The following is a 17,468-nucleotide window of genomic DNA, read 5'->3' as shown; positions in this document are numbered from 1 at the left end:
GTTAATAGCATTGCAATGGTATGTTTGTGCCACTAAATGTTCATGCTCAGGCAGCTGGATCAATGAACAAAATGATCACCACTGCGTGAAGGGCAAGCACTTTTTTGTGGAGGCACACAACTTTTGCCCAATTAAAATAGGTACTCCTGGCTCCCAACATGTGGGCAGAGGCAAAGCCCTTCTGCTGGTGATATTCACATAGTTGACTATCGACAGCTGTTCTGTCAAGCCAGTCCATAAAAAGAAAGTATCTTCACTGGAAGGATAAAGGAAGCATAGACAGCCATCAGACTCTCCCTGCAGCAAACCCATGAGCTGGCTCTCGGCCTGTTGGTGAGCATGGCCTTCAAGGTGAGCCCTCAGAGCATCAGAGCCTTTTTATGGATGTGGGATACTCAAATGTACTTGTATAACAGCAGTTCCATATTATTTGGTGAAAGTGTAACATTCCTCAAAATAGCGCAAGACGCTTATTTACTATTCTAATTCCAGTCCTGGAATATTCTACGGAAAGTAAAACATTCTCCAACATTTTAAAAATTGTTGAAAACTTGTAATTTGGCATTACTGGAGAGTACTGCCCTGAGGGCATCAAATAAGCCAAAAAACTAGGAATATTCTGTACTTCCAGGTGCGTGAAGCCCCATTTTGGCATCCCTCACTAGCTGCTGAAGATTTCTATGAGCAGGAGGGTGAAACAAGAGGATGATAAGGCGGAGAAAAGGAAGGGACATGTCCTGGTAGGATGCTCGCAATGGAGCTGTTAAAATCAGAACAGTGTAGTTGAATGCATTGTAATGGTATTTTACACACAGGCCAATTAAGCTTAAGGTATGCCAATGATACACCACATCTGGGGCACTTATGATTCTGGTTTGTAATGAAAGTGCAAAAAAATGGAGGATTTTTTTTGTTTTAGTACAGAAGTTCACTTACCAAGAATGTTCTTCACCAGCCTGGCCTAAGAGAATCCTCTGGCTGAAACAACAGAAGGGCAGGAGCTGCTGAAAGCATTAGTCCAACCCCGAGGGTATAGGAAGAACAAAGAATTCCCAGCCACCTAGGGAGCGAATGTCTTCATATGAAAGATGGCATCAGCCCGCACCTTATGAAGTACAGGTCACATGGTGCAGCTAGTCCTCATCAGGAGTGCAGTTGGTTATCAAAGTCCATCAAGGTCTACAGCAAAGTATGGAGATGCCACAAATACTTTTCTGTTTCCATCAAAACACCCTAACATAGACGGACAGCTCATAATATGTACTTTTGGAGGAATACCATCAATCCAGGTTGCATAGCATTGAAGGGCAAGGTGAAACACAGATTGGTGTCTTAAGGATTTTTTTCAATGAAAGTTCTTTAACTTCAACATATATGTTTGCTGCTGAGCTACATCGGGCACTGCAAACCTGAAACTGCCACTCACAATTGTATTCAGATTGAATATTAAGTGTTTTGCTTAAGGTGTATTGAATGCCACAATTAACACACAAATATTGCAAGAATCCTACCACAGCTGCTACCTATTTCCATCACTGTTTCTAAATTATATCATAGTTGCACAGGGGAATCAGTTGGGTAATAGATTCAAACCATGATATATGAATCTACCGCTAAGATACTACCATGGGGGAACACTCCACTGTGACTTCTCAGTTGTGTATAAACTATGGGTGGACAACATTTTGAGGACACCTGCAAAGTTAGGGAATTTTAAACTTTGCAAAGTAAGAAGTTCCTCAAATTTACCAGAGCTAGGTATAGTTTCCATTCATAAATCCTTGCAGCCAAATGTCTCACTCAAAATAAGCAAAACCTAAGGCTGCAGGGACGTCAGTTTCCCAACTGTGAGCTGAGATGCTAGAGGAGGTTGAAATTGCCCTGGGGTTCCTTGTGTCATATCTGGAGGAGACCTAGCCTGGCAGGTCGGCATGGACTGTTCCTATTGGAGTAGGACTAAAACTGATTTGCATAAGGCAGATCTGTCTAAAAATGGGTGAAAAATGAGGGTCTGGAATACGGCCCAAGCAACTACCAGTGAATGAGATTAATTCAAGTATTCCTTCCATCACCTTGTTTTTTTTGTTGCCATCTGAGGGGCAGCAGGGAAATTGTTGCTGCTTTGGCCACATCACTTCCGTACCCTGCTGCGAGAAGTCCTGTCCTAGGATTTCTGACAAGCAAAAATGTAGACAGAGAACAGTGATGCTGGCAATAAAGGTAAGAAGTTGTCAGTCCTGGATGTGCGTTGGAGTGGAAAAGTTCCCATTAGATCGCAGGGCTCCATATTAGCCTCCAATTAATTGTAAACCACCAGTTTAAGGGTTTGAGAACCTCGCAGAGTTTAAAATACAATTTTACAAAACTGCAAAGTCCCCAGCTTCATATCATTATATGCATCGCTAAAGGTCTTGGGAAGGTAGGGGAGACCCGGCACCTACCATCTTCCCAAATCTGCCTTTAACTTCCCAGGCAGTTAAGAAGCCTGCTTAAAGGAGCTGCAGACGGCCAACGGAGCCGGAAAACAGTGAGCAGCCATAAAGGGGAAACTGGCAGGTTTGACGACCCTCTCACTATTTATGTATGGATTTTTATAGCATAAACACATCCAAATTGAGAACAAAACGCTTCGCAAGAGATCTAATTACAGGAGCACATTGAAACTAACTGTAGGACAGCAAATATAATACATTGTTTCAAAATACAATGACATACATATGCGAATTTACAGAACTTTTCATAGAAAAGACTGGTGCCAGCCATCAAAGCGATCTTTTATGTGCAGGAAGTAAGGAGAAAAGAATGTGGCTCTCTTTTGAGAGGAACAAGGTACAGGACTTAAGAAGTGGAATTGGAACAACAGATCTTTAAACTCTCTTTTAAAGGAGTCAAATGAAAGGTTTTTCTCCTCAAAGAGTGGAGTTTTAAAACTTGGGTGCTTTCTGCAGGAGGATTGAGAGTTTTTTTTCCTTTCTGTTGGCTGGGAATTCCACCTCTTGCCCTCGTGACGATTCCAAGTAGTCAAACTCTACCTTCTTCACCCTTTATGATGAAGGACAAGACAAATATGGTTTCTAACAGCCCCTTCCCTGCATAGCTAACCACTTTTAGAATAGTATATTACAAATGCACCAAGGGTCGGATTTAGCATGGTGGTTGGTGCCCGGTGCAAGAATATGATTTGCCTGATTCCCCCACTACCACTCTCCCACAGTGCCCCTCATTGCTCCATAGGTCCTCTCTCCCAGGCATTTCATTTTTTTATAGCTCTACTCATAGCAGTGTAGGGTGGCAGAGCACATTTACATCTCTCACACACACACTAGACATATACAATGAATCAAACATGTGTAAGTCATTCGATAGGGCATGTTACATAAAACAATGAGGATTACAAGGTGTAGGAATCACAAGTCACCCACCCTAGAAGGCAGTATATTTTAAGATTGTTTGGTCTGGAGAAGCACAAACCCAGGATTTAAAGCGTACAAGAGTGGTTGGCGTTGGCTTTACTAATAAAAATGTATTTCTGCCCAGACAAATCCTTTTTTTAGCAACATTAGGATGATGAACGTCTGGGAAAAAATTACGTTCAAACCTATTCCAGGCAGTTTGCACATGGCTCCTTGATGACAGCTCACAGGTCACTGTGCTTTATTGGGATTGTAACTTATCAACTGCAACTAACAAAAGAATCTCTGTGACAAACGCAGTGACCTACAGAGCAATCCACATAAATTACAGTCCCGTGAATCTCTTGATTAGATTGAATAAATTGGATATTTTGATTTAGTATCTGTCTCACCAACCTCTTATCTCTCTCCTACGGGGAGCAACTCTTAACTTTAGCAATTGGTTAAGACTTTTTAAGGGATGTACATGAAAATACGTATTTAGATTGGGGGGGGGCGAGAAAAAACTATTTTTCCACAAACCAGTTCATTTTTTTATTCACTAAGTAGGTGAAGTGGGTGGCATTTCAAAAACAAATTCACAAAGCTGGAAAAAAACAATCTCACAAATCTTGATCACCTCTGGATAAAATATGAACTAAATATTCACTTTTCTATATGTGTTTTATTAGCAACTTGAAGTATCCTTGTTTCTCTCTTTGACTTTATATGGTCGTTTTCTATGGCTATTTGAACCCAGGCCCTCATTTAAACTTTGCTATAGGGAGGTAGTTGCTCCCTTCTGTCTAGGGCCTGTCACCTGGTTGTTAAATCCAAGGCAGTAGCAGAAATAGTTCTAGTGCCAAAGGCCCACCAACCACAAGATTTGGATACAGCCTCTGGCACTTGAAGCCAAATGGCCCACAAGATTTGGATGCAGCCTCTAGTACTTCAAGCCAAATGGCCTGGCATGGTGAAAAGACTGTGCTGGGATGGAAGGGGCCGTCCAGCTCAGAGCTGGTAGTAATCCCTAAACTCCCTCTCCTCAGGAAATATACAGGAATTCCCAAGTCACCCTACCTTACATGTGTAATAGACAAGGGCGAATCCCTTGAGATTTCCTCTGCATGCAAGGAGTGAGGCATGGCTCTTACATCTGCACATCTGAGAACAGTTCAAATAAGGACTACATTCCATAGAATAGCTGTGCACCAATTAACAAAAGGTAAGTTTTTTCTTATTCCCTTGCAGCTCCTGCATGTATGTTTGGTACAAAAGAGGATTTGCTTGTTGTACAGCGCATGGGTGCTGTATCAACAAGGGTGTTTGGACCATATTGTCTCCAAAAACTGCAGAACCAACCTTTAAAATGTGCATTCTGTTTTATATTGGCAGCCGTCCTGCCTATCCCTCCAACTCGTGTGGCATGGGTCTAGCTTGTCACATGTTAACAGATCAAGCAGTTAACCCTCAAAGATATCAAATACTCTGTGCTTAACTGAACCTAACAATAAAGAGGCAGCAAGCCTGGTAACTAGTTATCTCCTCGTGGGTTGACATATTATCAGACTTCTGGGTGACAATCCAAGCATCTAAAATTGCAGCCATTTCTGCAAAAAATTAAATACACAATTGTTACTGAAAATTATTATATGCATGATAGAATTAGCTGATGATAATTAGCCCATGTATAGCTATGATTTTGTACAATGGGAGTCCAAATGAAATGAAGGATATTAAATATTACCTACCATTTATTTGGTCTGCGCAAAGCAATCTAAGTTATTGGCTAACTCTGTGTGGATTAAAGTTATATCTCTTTCTGGGAGAGGAAAGTTAATTAAAGAGTTCACATGGTAAAAATGTACCATTTGCTTTCTCCTAGTAAGGACAGTTGAAGCTAACAACCTACTAGGGACAATGGGAAAAGGTTTCTTTATAGTACTGTATTTCCAGCCTACTCCATTCACACTGAATTCCCAACCAAAATACCAGGTTTCTGCATGCACTCCAGGGAGCCTTGCTGCGGTGGCAGGGAAGAGTAAACATCTTATTTTATTCTATAAAGTGGTTGGGGTAAGCTATTAAGGGGAAGACTTGAAACCTTACCTGGAGTAAGGTCTAAGGAACCTTTCCCTGACCATTGGATTTTTCCTATATAAAACCTCTGAGAGATTTTCAGCCATAGGACTCTCCAAATGTGATTATTTTGCACTAAAAAGAAAGTGAGTGATGTTTGAGAATAATTTTGGTGATACTAGATAATAACTTCCATCAATGCTATACATGAACCACTTCAAATGCTTGAGGGCCACTGGTTCTTAGAGCATCTATGAAACTAGGAAGTGGCGTGAACACATACAACCTCAAGAACTGTCTCTTAGGGTTTTATCAATATATCTCATATCTCATGAGCAGAGTGGGGGAAGTACTGTGATCAGCTTGATCCTGTAAGAATACTTAAGAATCCCGCATGGCTGTTAGAATGACTTTGAGGACCTTCCTAGCCTCTTGGGTTTCGTCTCCTACTGACGTGTGGCTATTCGGGAGAGCCTTAGCACTGTTTATTACGTATTCAGTGACTGACCTCAGGATCTGCAAGAACCAAAAGTTACTTTTGCATCTTTTCTATATGTTGAACCACTGCCAAAATGTTGATGTTGCCTCACTGGCACATGGAACAAGCTCCAACCCATCTCAATGCACGTCAGTGCTTGCAAGCCTCATGTTCTAGCTGCCAAATTAGTCCCAGCACTTCACTTTATATGAGATGAAGTACAGCACTTGAGATTGTTGAGCTTGAACCATCTTCACCCCTCAGACTGCCCAAACACTTGATTTGGACTCAAATTGTCTTTGCCTGACTTCTAGCCAGCTTAATGCCTACGGACAGAGATCTTACTCATCCTTATTGACTCCATTTCTTATGCACTTCAATACTTAAAATAAAAATAAGTTGGCTCAAAGCCTTGCATGCTTGATTCGGCTCAACAGTTTGCATCAGCTTCAAGCATGTTCACCTTGTAAGAATTTTTCTTAGCCGTCCAACTAAAGGACTAATCACCAGTAACTATGCAGGTTTTGCAATGGCCTGAGAAGGCTTCCTATCCACTTAGCATATTGTCTGTTAAAAGAACACTTGGTAAGCCACACCTTTTATTGGTATTTAAATAGATCTCAATAATTAACATACTCTTTGTTCGATGATCTAACTTTGGTCATTTTACTGCTGCAGTTTTATTAACAATCTGCCTTTGGTCGAAAATTGGTTTGGACCTTTATGTTCTACATAGCTTTCGATTCCACTATTGTGTAAATAGTGAAACACAGAACGCATTCACGTGTAGTGTAATATTGCTGCCCAAGCCACCTTACCTAAATACAGCCTACAATACATTAAGGAAAACTGGTGTGCTGTACTGAACTGTGGGACTAGCCCAACAGGCTTGCTACTTACAATTTCAAAAAACACTTTTTAGAGCTATATAACAAGTACAGACACAGCTACAGAATTTTACATCCCTGACCGCTCACTGCTCCCTCCTAAAATCAAAATAAACTTATGACATGGCTAATGATGCAAATATTTGCTTCAGTAGACCTACTTTGCTTGCGTCTGGAAATAAATTATAATATCTTTTGTTCTTTGGGAATGACTGCCAAGTCATGCATTCTGCACATTTTTTTCTTTTATGTTTAAGATCAATGTTTCATTGAATTTCACCTGGCGCTTTGCTTTCTTCTGTCACTTCTATGGGGCTAACACAAGGAAAACACATGTGGAAATATATTTAATGGGCCTTTTCCAATTATGTTTTATTGCTATATTGTTCAGAAATGAGTTGGCAGACTCATGAAAACAACTTCTATTAAACAGAACACTGAATTGTTGCTAGTTTTCAAAGTCTGTTGGGAAACAAATGCAAAACTACTTCTGCTACGCTCTAGAAATACCAACATTTGGGTGACATCTGAGTCTTGATGTGGTTATTACAATGAACGTAAAATGACATTTCTCGAATTACTGGACTTTTGTTTCAAGCAAGATGGGTGACGCTGAAGCTTCAGAAATCTAACTAGGCAATTTTTACAATCCATTTACTTTAACTAAATTTTCAGACAACATTTACAAGCGGAAATACACTTCCTAGTTGCAAACATAGTTTATACATATCCTCTGGATATACATACTTTTCCTATGTAGAATCAGGCCCTCTACATTCTTTCTGAAGTGGTAGAAAAAAGATTAAAAGGAGACTCAAGGAATCAACAACACTGAAAGAGCAGCAGATTTCTTTGGGTACCATGAAGGTTTTTGGGGGTACGAGCAAGCCAACACACAGCCCTTACTACTCTTCAAATAGTATATTTTAAGATCAAACAAAATTGCGTTTATTATTCCAGTATGATATGGATACTATTGGTCAAATAGGAAAAAAACTGATGGGCCTTTCCAACATTGACACTGCGCACCACTCATATACTTGCGATATATACCGTGTAAATACCAGAGAAAATGGCACGAGTGTAAAATTTTCAGTTCACTGTTTCTGATGTCTGAAAAGTCCTGGCCTCATTTATACTCTGTCGGACGGGTTACCCTGTCACAAATGGCATGGATATCACGCCCACCTTATTAAAAGTGCACTATAATCTATGGCACTTGTAATACAGTGGGTGGGATATCTGTCACATTTGGGACAGAGTAACCTATTCGACAAACTATAAATCAGGCCCGAAGTCATAAATTAGTTAAAAAAATACAACCTGAAAGTAAAGCTCTGTTAGACGATTTCATCAATCGCTCATTCATCTGGTTAGAGGTACAGTGATAATTCTTGCTTGAGTAAAAGAGAATTTATTGCAGAGAGTCAAACATAATTGGTTCTGCTCAGAGAGTACACATGGACACCATCGAGTGCACACTCTTTGGTTTGCAGAATAATGGTCCATCCAAACATTCCTTTAGCTTCTGTTTTGAACATCTTACAATTCCACTCAAGATGCTGACCGGTTTCTATCCAATTATTTTCATCCCCAGCTCATCATTTTAGATCTCATGAACTCGGCTGTCATGTGTCTAATATTTGTTTCTTTTAAAACTGCATAGGAAAAAAGTCACTGCCTGTGATGCTTGGTCTGGCGCCATTTTGTCTCGCCTTCCCTATTAGACAAGAGCCGGGCTGGGCTGGGTCCTAGGACCCGAGCCAGACCGGAGCCTTTTCTTGAATTGACCACTTCTACTTGGCTGAAATGTTTGCCCAACATTGTCACAAACTGCAGTGCCAACCAATTTTCAACGGAAATATAACACGAGTTTCAAAAGCAACATGTACCTGAGAATGATTTGGAAGAACGTACACCTACCCTCTTACTGTTCTCGTCTTCATGTGCATTTCTGAAGTCGTGCTCTAAGGAGCACTCAATGTCGCTGAAGAGGCCCACTTCTTCGCAGTTCTTCAGGAACCGAGTTGGTGTCGGAGTTTGATCTAGGGAGAGAGGACATCTCACTGACGGTTCTGATTCAAATCGTCTGATGCTAACCATGCCCAGGCAACGAGCAACTAAACCCACAGAATGCACAAATACAAATGTGTCTGACTACTGCTCCTCTCATGCAGCGCAAAACAGGGCTTTGAATGTGAGCAACATTCTCCATCAGAGTTTAACAAAGTACTAAGGGCCATATGTACGAACACATTTTCCCATTGACACAGAATGGGAAAAAACCTTTGCTACATCTGGCCCAAGGCCCTGATTATATCTAACAAGGGCTAACTCCATCGGTAATTTTGCACCTTTCATCATCAATCTCTTGTGGTTCAGTAATTCCCGGATGCATACTTATTCCACTACTCAAAATTTTCCTCTGCGGAATCAGGAATTACCAGAGAAAGCAGTATTTCCCCAATGATTTTTGCATTTAATTCCATCACTCAAGGCTGTTTTCCTTAGACATATTGGGGGTCATTCTGACCTTGGCGGTCTTTTCGCAAGACCGCCGAGTTACCGCCGCGGTGAAGACCGCCGACCGCGGCGGTAAGCCGCTGTGCGCATTCCGACCGCTGGGAGCGTTCCGCCGGAAAACCGCCAGCAGCCACACTGGCGGTCGGCGGGAAAGTGGAGACTGGTCAACCTCCACCGCCACGCCAGCAGAACACCGCCCACAGAATTACGACCCACATTTCTGTGTGGCGGTCTTCTGTTGGCGGTCTTCTGTTGGCGGTCACCTCCCCATGGCTCCTGTCGCCTCCCGGAGGACCAACGCACAAGGTAAGTTGATCGTCCGTGAGGGGAGGGGGTGGGGGGGTGTTGTGTGATGTGTGCGTGCATGGGGGTGTGCGTGTGAGTGTGTAGAGGGGGTGTGTGAGTGCGTGCATGCGGGCGGGGAGTGCTGCTGTGCCTATGGGCAATGTGTGTAGTTCGGCGGGTGCGCATGTCGGCATGTATGTGTGCGGGTATGTGTCCCCGTTGTGTATGTGTGTGTGTAGGGGGTGTGTATATGTGCATGTTGGGGGTGTGTGCATGTCGGGGTGCGTGTATGTGCATGTCGGGGTGGGGGTGGGGAGGGGGTTCGTACCACCTCTGGGGGGTGGCAGGGGGGTGGAGGGTGTGGGGGGAGGACTCGGGGGGCAGTGGGGGGTGGGGGAGACCCCTATCAGTGCCAGGGAAGGAATTCCCTGGCCCCGATAGTGCCTACCGCCATGGTTCGCATGGCGGTTCCCGACCGCCAGAAACCGCGGCGGTAAGCAGGGTCATGATACCGTTGGCGGTCTTGGGTCGACCGCCGGACCGGAGTGCGCAGACTCCAGCCCGTCGGTCATGACCGCCGTGGCTATCGGAGTGGGGAAGTGGCGGTCGATCGCGGCGGTGACCGCCGCGGTCAGAATGCCATTTTTTTGACCGCCGGTCTGTTCGCGGTCCGACCGCCGCCTCTCCGCCGACCGCCAAGGTCAGAATAAGGGCCATTATGTCAGGTTTTACTTGATGAAGTGTTTCAGTGACATACTCTGAGGGTGCAGTATTAACGCACATCTTGGTATGCTGATTTATATGAAAACAAAAGTTTCCACCCTAATCGGGATTTCTGGGTTCCTCACAATAAAGGCTTAGGTGGGTCAAGAATGGCGATTGAGGCTTAGGTTGTTGAGGCCTACAGCCACACCACAATCATTATTCCTCAACTGTGTTTGAAGCTGTCAGCATAACTCCTTTCAATTAAATATCATTTAAAATATGCATTTTATTACTAGCATCCTTTATCTCATCACAACTTGCATAGAGTTATGGGTACACTTAATACCGATTTCACAAATGTATTATGATTGTTCAGGTGGAAAAGTGTAATCAAGCAATTCGAGAATTTGCTTAAGAGGGGCCTTATTTGGAGCTTGGTGGAAGGACTGCTCCGTCACAAACGTGATAGATATCCTGTATGCCATTTGCAAGCATTATATAAAATGGCACTTTTAAAATGGCAGATGGGATGTCAGTCACATCTATGATAGAGTAAGCTGTCTGTTGAACTGTAAATCAGGCTCTAGGTCAGTAGCAGTGTAACACTGATAATTAAGCAGTATGTTAACACAATAAAAGGGTTTGGTATCTACCACAACATTGTTAGGGCCCATTATCAAGATAACAAGATGCACACCACTGGTAAGGATACCTACTGTCCCTAAATGACCTCTGTGCGAGCTGGTGATCTATATTATTGCAAATGTCTTTCACACATTGCTTTATTTGTCAAAACCTAGGTGTATTGAGCAACAATGAGCTTTTATTCGCTCCCGAAATAAACTCTGTCTGCAAATCAGCTTCTCATCACTTACATTTGCTCAGAGGTGTTCTGCCATTCCTCCACCTGACCAACAAAATTGTATTAATCCTTAACGTTTTGCGCTCCCACCATGAGTATTGCAATTACCTCTATATTGGCCAGAACAACAAATCAATCACCAAATTTCAACGATTCTAGAGTCATGGCGTTTGTCTTCTGTTTGGTCTCAATGTTTACGACCAGCCCCCACTGGGTCCCAGTAAAGGAAAGAATGGTATTGTCCACAATGTTGTGTGGCAGATCACAGGTCTAGTTGACAAACTTGCTTAACCCTTACCAAAGACGTGTGAGACTAACGTCCGCAGACAACAAATTTATGTCCATTATCCATTCCACCACAAAACACGTGGACGAAGGACTCCTCATGTACAAACTTCATATCTGTAGCACCCTCATCAAATGCGCCTTAGAATGGAAACTGACTTTATTCGATTCAGAATACTGCTGAGAACTCACCTCTTCTGACAAATGGCTAGTATGCACAAATGTGCTTGCCTTACCTTTCTCCTGTTCCAAACTGGGTCTATCATCAGAATTTATATTTTTAATTCCTCCAAGGCTCAATCAACTTTTACTAGCATGCATGGTCATTAGGTATATAGTGTATAAATATTATGTTAACCGCTGGACGATATATGTTATTCTCCGTGCTCAGAAATGACTGCCATGTAGCTTATTACTTAAAAAGCCCCAAAATAAATATACTCCGCAGTTTTACACAAGTCAAACACACACAGTCCAGTTCTTAACAACTGCACTTAAATAACACTCAAGTGTCAGTCAACTTCTGGCTTAGCCTCCACCTAATTAACCCTTCAAAACACAAATATTCACAGCTCTACACAAGTCACCAAATGAGACACATATCATCAAACTTGACTGAGCCTTTATGTCAACAACGTTAATCATAACGGGAAAGAAGAAATCTAAAAAATGTCACACCTTTCTTCTCTTTTCATGATTGCTCATTTTAAAAGACCCCTTATCGTTTAGTGAACTATTAACAGAAAAGCAACATGATTAATCATTTTACTGCAGTCAGATGTCCTATACAAACTCAACAGCAAACCATCCGAAGTGAAATTACAATGCAATAACCACTCGACAATATGTGAATTCTTATTTAAATTGTGTTTTTGGGGCCATGTAGGGTTAATAGAACCAAAACAAACTGTAGGAATTCTGCCTTATGTGAGCAGGCCAGTTAGATGGAAAGGTGCCTAGACTCGACAAACACTGGAGATCCTGTTGAAGCGCTGAAGCAAAGACAGCTATCTTGTTTCTCAGTGTGTGTTAGTCACTCTGTTTGTAAACTGACGCCTCGCTAATAATCGACAAACAGGAAACTGTTGTAATATAATAGGATACCCGATCTCTACAATAGCCCAAATTTATTTACAATTCAGTCTACCAGAGAAGCAACATTGAAGCTCAGGGGCATCCGAGGACAGGTCAAAAGAAAACAGCCAGTATTCTGTCCATGTGCACTGTACCCGCATGTTCCAATGTGACCTATGTCACAATGAAACTGCTCAAATGCAAACAAGCCAGTTCCTTTAGTTTCACATAAAGAAATAGCTTCCATTCCTAAGTTAATTTATGTTAAGTTGTGTCATATTGTTCTACTGTATGGGTTATTCCAATTTGTACAGGGCTCACTCTCCTAATGAATGGTACAGCCTCATAACTCTGTCAATAGTTTGTGCACAGTTCTCCAGAACCTGTCTCGCGGGCCCATTCTCAATGCACCCACGAAATGAATGAACACCTCTTTCCTTTTAGGTTACATTTGCGCACTACAGTATGTAGGTCCTTGAGAACTGGGGTGGAAAATATTGTTTAATTGCTTGGAAAATTAGTTTGAAGCACATTATAAGGGGTTTGCAGTTTAATCACTTGAGATCACAAATGGAGAAAAATATCAGAAAAATCATGTACTACACGGGTCTTTCAAATAAAAACGGATAAGTACTTAAATGCATTTCATGGTCTCTTGCCCCCCGTACCCGTGCGGTAAGGTAAAAAGCTCACTGGGTTCTGTTATAACTTAAATCGCCCAATAGATAATACATGGAATTAGGATAATGAACATTAGGGAATAACTTTAAGGAAATAATGTATGTGTCCAAACACACGTTCAGGTCTCAGAGCTAGCGGAGTTAAAGAAAGAATACAAAATTTGGAAAGGATATGGAGGAAAACATATGATGAATCCAGCAAGTTAAATTATAAGAAAACAGTGAAAAAATATCACTATGCAATACAAGAATCTAGAGGTACCTATTTGAGCTCAAAGACTGACAGCTCACCAAACTCTTCTAAAGATGGTGAACTTTTTTATGAACCTGAAGTCAGTCCAGTCCCCCTCCCACCTGACCCTGTTGCAATATGTTTGCTTACTATTTCTTAGGAAAAGTTAATAACATCCTTGATGCATTGCCAAGGGATACTGACTTTAATGAGGTCCTCCATGCACCTCCTGTAGACAACATGGCTAAGGAGAAATTGGTGGCATGTCCAGAAATTAATAATGATGTTACTGAAGAGATTTTAAAGTCTATTAAATCAGGATCAACATTAGATCCAGCACCCCCTGACATAGTTAGGAAAGGGGGAAACGCAACCTTGTCAATTTTGACAGATATTTTTAACTGCTTACTGGAGAGTGGGAGCCTAAAAATACACAATTTGAGACCCCTCCTAAAAAAACCCTCTGCAGATCCAAAACACGTTGAGAACTATAGGACAATCTCACTCCCAGCAAAGCCCTTGAGAAGTTTGCAAATAAAGGTCTTTCTTCATTCCTGGAGATACATGTAATTCTTCATCCAACACAAACAGGTTTTAGACCTGGAAGCAGTGTGAAAACTGCTTTGCTAGAGGTTACAGAAGAATTAAGAGAAATTTTTGACCGAGGCAATTCAGCAGCATTGTTTATACTAGACTTGAACGCAGCCTTCAACACTGTTTCCGATCATGTTTTAATTCAGAGGCTGGAGGAGGTAGGAATTTCTGGGATTGCATTGAAACGGCTCAATTTCTTTCTCAATAATAGAAGTTTGGAATTCTGGGAAGAGTCTATGGGCCAGATGTAGGAAGCCTTTTGCATGTCGCAAACTGCGAAAAACGCAGTTTGCGGCATGCAAAAAGCCGAACGCGATGCACAACCTCAAATTGCGAGTCGGTACCGACTCGCAACTTGAGGATGCGACTCGCAAATAGGAAGGGGTGTTCCCTTCCTATTTGCGACCGCATCACCATGCTGAGTTGCTTTGTGACCGCGAATGCGGTCGCTAACCAACTCGCAGTTACCACCCACTTGAGGTGGGTGGTAACTCATTCGCAAAAGGGAAGGGGTCCCCGTGGGACCCCTTCCCCTTTGTGAATGCCGAAAAAAATGTTTTTTCAGAGCAGGCAATGGTCCTATGGACCACTGCCTGCTCTGATAAAAACGAAACCAAATGGTTTTGGAAGTTTTTCTTTTTGCAACTCGTTTTCCTTTAAGGAAAATGGGCTGCAAAAAGAAAAAAAAACTGCTTTATTAAAAAAGCAGTCACAGACATGGAGGTCTGCTGTCTCCAGCAGGCCACCATCCCTGTGAGTGCATGGACTCGCTATGGGGTCGCAAACTGCGACCCACCTCATTAATATTCATGAGGTGGGTCTTTGCGACCCCATAGCGAGTCGCAGAAGGTGTCTGAGACACCTTTCTGCATATGGTTTTGCGAGTTGCAAATTGCGAGTCGGTCAGACTCGCAATTCGCAAGTCGCAAAGTTTTACTTACCTACATCTGGCCCTATGTTTTCAGTCACCCATTCTCTAAAGTGTGGGGTGCCACAAGGTTTATCATTAAGCCCTACTTCATTTAATTTGTACATTCTTCCTCTTGCTGATATTATACGGGCCCATGGCCTCTCAATGGTATCTTATGCAGATGATACGCAGATCATCATCTCCCCCACCACCCACACAGGAAGCATTTCTAACCAAATTAATGCCTGTTTAAAACAAGTAACAGACTGGATGTCTGCCAAATAGACTAAATGGAGAAAAAAAGAAGTGTTAGTGGTCGGTAACAATTCTTCTCGCTGGTTGAAAATGGGTTGGCCTGAGAATCTGGGCAATCGGCGCACTTCTAAATCAGACGTAAAGAGTCTAGGGTTTTGGATAGATAATACATTGTCTATGGAGGTCCAAGTAAGGAAGCTGGCCTCAAGTTGCTATGGACTGCTATGGACACTTAGAAAATTGCTGAGATGGTTGCTGCCTGCCTCCACACAGAGAACTGTATTGCAAGGTCTTGTGATATCACGTTTAGACTATTGAAACTCTTTATATTTAAAAAGCCCCAAATCTGTTGTAAAAAGGATCCGAGTAATTCAAAATGCCAAAGAAACACTTGGTCAGATCAGCCTTGACATGGCTGCACTGGTTACCAGTATAAGAGAATTAAATATAAGCCCGTTTGTCTAGCCTTTCGTACAATGCATATCGCAGCTAATACAGCAATTTTTGAAACTATACAGCCTCAGGAGAGCACTGTGAAACACTGATCAAGGGCTGTTCTTAGCCCTCAGGATTAAGAAAGCAAGGAGTGGGGGGTGCTCCTTTGCCTTATTAGTGCTCAAACTCTGGAACACCCTTCCACCTGAGCTGAGAAACAATAAGGTGGAATTGAGTTTTAGGAAACATTTGGAGACCTTTCTTTTTAGCTAGTTTCTCTTCATGTGCATTGGACTTTGCAACTAATGTGTCTCTAGCCCTGGGAGGTCTGTTGTGAGAATAGAATAGACTAGAATACAATAGATTAGAATCTAGAGTTCCACCAAACATATGTGGTTGAATGATGAAATTACAAATATGATTCTCAGGAAGAAGAGGGTGACAGATGACCATGAAAGCCCCTAAATTATTTATAGATAACACAACCATTGATTAAAATGCCATACATTTACATCATTTGAACATAAATTCGAGATTATAATGTTATATTCGAGCTCCCTTCCTTAAAACTGAGCAATGAAGAATGGTAGTTTGCTAATAGAATGGTGGAACTTTGATCCTAATATTTAAGATAGGCAGGAGAGAAGATCAGAATTACTGTGCGATCCGAATACAAACTAAAGAGAAGCTTGAACATTTTTGTTATCTGACATTAAACAAATATTTGAGGTGGGTATATTATATTGCAGCTCCCTTTCTTATAAGTAATTGCTTAGCAACATGATGCAGCCCCGAGTTGTCAAAAAGGCATTTTGTAGATAGACTGAATTAGCCTGCCTTTGAGTATGGGCATGTAGTATCATTTTTTCTGTTAAGTCATTTGAAGTCAAATTGTCTGTGAGGTCAATATCATTGCACTTAAGGTATTAGCAACGCGACATTAGTTTCTACAAAAGGCAATGGCGCTTTAAAGGCGCCAACGCTAAGAATTTATGTGGAGGGGTTTGTAGACCTTCTTGCACTTTCAGTTACATGTAAATGCTGCGTTCGCAATAATGGATCTAAGTTATTGAAAAGTTTTGATGTAAGATATCCAGAATAAACGGAAAAAGACATGTCACGAAGACATCTCTAACTTCACAATTTTAGAACTGAGGAGACTTTAGCTTTCACACGCTGGAAAATACGATGCCCTTACTGAGGGCGGCTCAGCAAATTGGGTCCAGGAGCCTTTAAGAAACTCGTGCTGGAAAATGCAACGCCTTTCTGTACCGAAACGGGAACCAGCCTCGTAATATCTACAAGCGGTTTATTGTGCCAAGCCAGCATTCCCGTCTCGTGACTCACGCTGAAATGCATGAGCGCATCGGCCTTACGTCATGCTGCTGGGAGGGCACCGCTACAGCAGGGGTGTGCATCATTGGCAGGCGTGCTCTGCCAGCTCGTGGTTCTCTCAGCGTGATAACTTTGCCAGACTGCCATTGAAAACAAAGGCACTTCCAGCCAGGGCATGCGAGGCACTTAATCATTTTATTATGTTGTCAGGCCCAACAGTGTAACCATGCAGCGCTGTACATTGGTCCAATGTCCATAGTCACAGCTGTTTTATTAGCTACTCTGGCTTTTTAATGTATGGTTTGGCTCTCCAGACTGCAGCAACCACTAATCTCTAACAAATGGTAATTGCAAATGCAGTAATCTGGCAACCAGAGTAGCACTGGCTGTAAGATTACACCGTATCTGCACAGGAATGTTTTTCGTGCCGTGAACGTTATATCAGGCCTTGGACTAG

The 17,468-nt window shown here is 42.2% G+C and overlaps 1 protein-coding gene across 1 annotated transcript in view; it reads right to left on the bottom strand.

Moving 5' to 3' along the window:
* The window catches only part of CREB5 (cAMP responsive element binding protein 5), a 973,618-nt gene that overhangs the window by 661,722 nt on the left and 294,428 nt on the right, over positions 1-17,468 (bottom strand). The window contains exon 4 of the mRNA XM_069211454.1: positions 8,760-8,881. Coding sequence (XP_069067555.1) covers positions 8,760-8,881 — 122 coding nt within the window. The remainder of the gene's footprint in view (positions 1-8,759; positions 8,882-17,468) is intronic.

Source organism: Pleurodeles waltl, chromosome 10 (genome assembly GCF_031143425.1).
Source record: "Pleurodeles waltl isolate 20211129_DDA chromosome 10, aPleWal1.hap1.20221129, whole genome shotgun sequence".
Taxonomy (NCBI): Eukaryota; Metazoa; Chordata; class Amphibia; order Caudata; family Salamandridae; genus Pleurodeles; species Pleurodeles waltl.
Note: the sequence above shows the minus strand (reverse complement) of the source record. Positions and strands in the feature narration are given on the sequence as shown.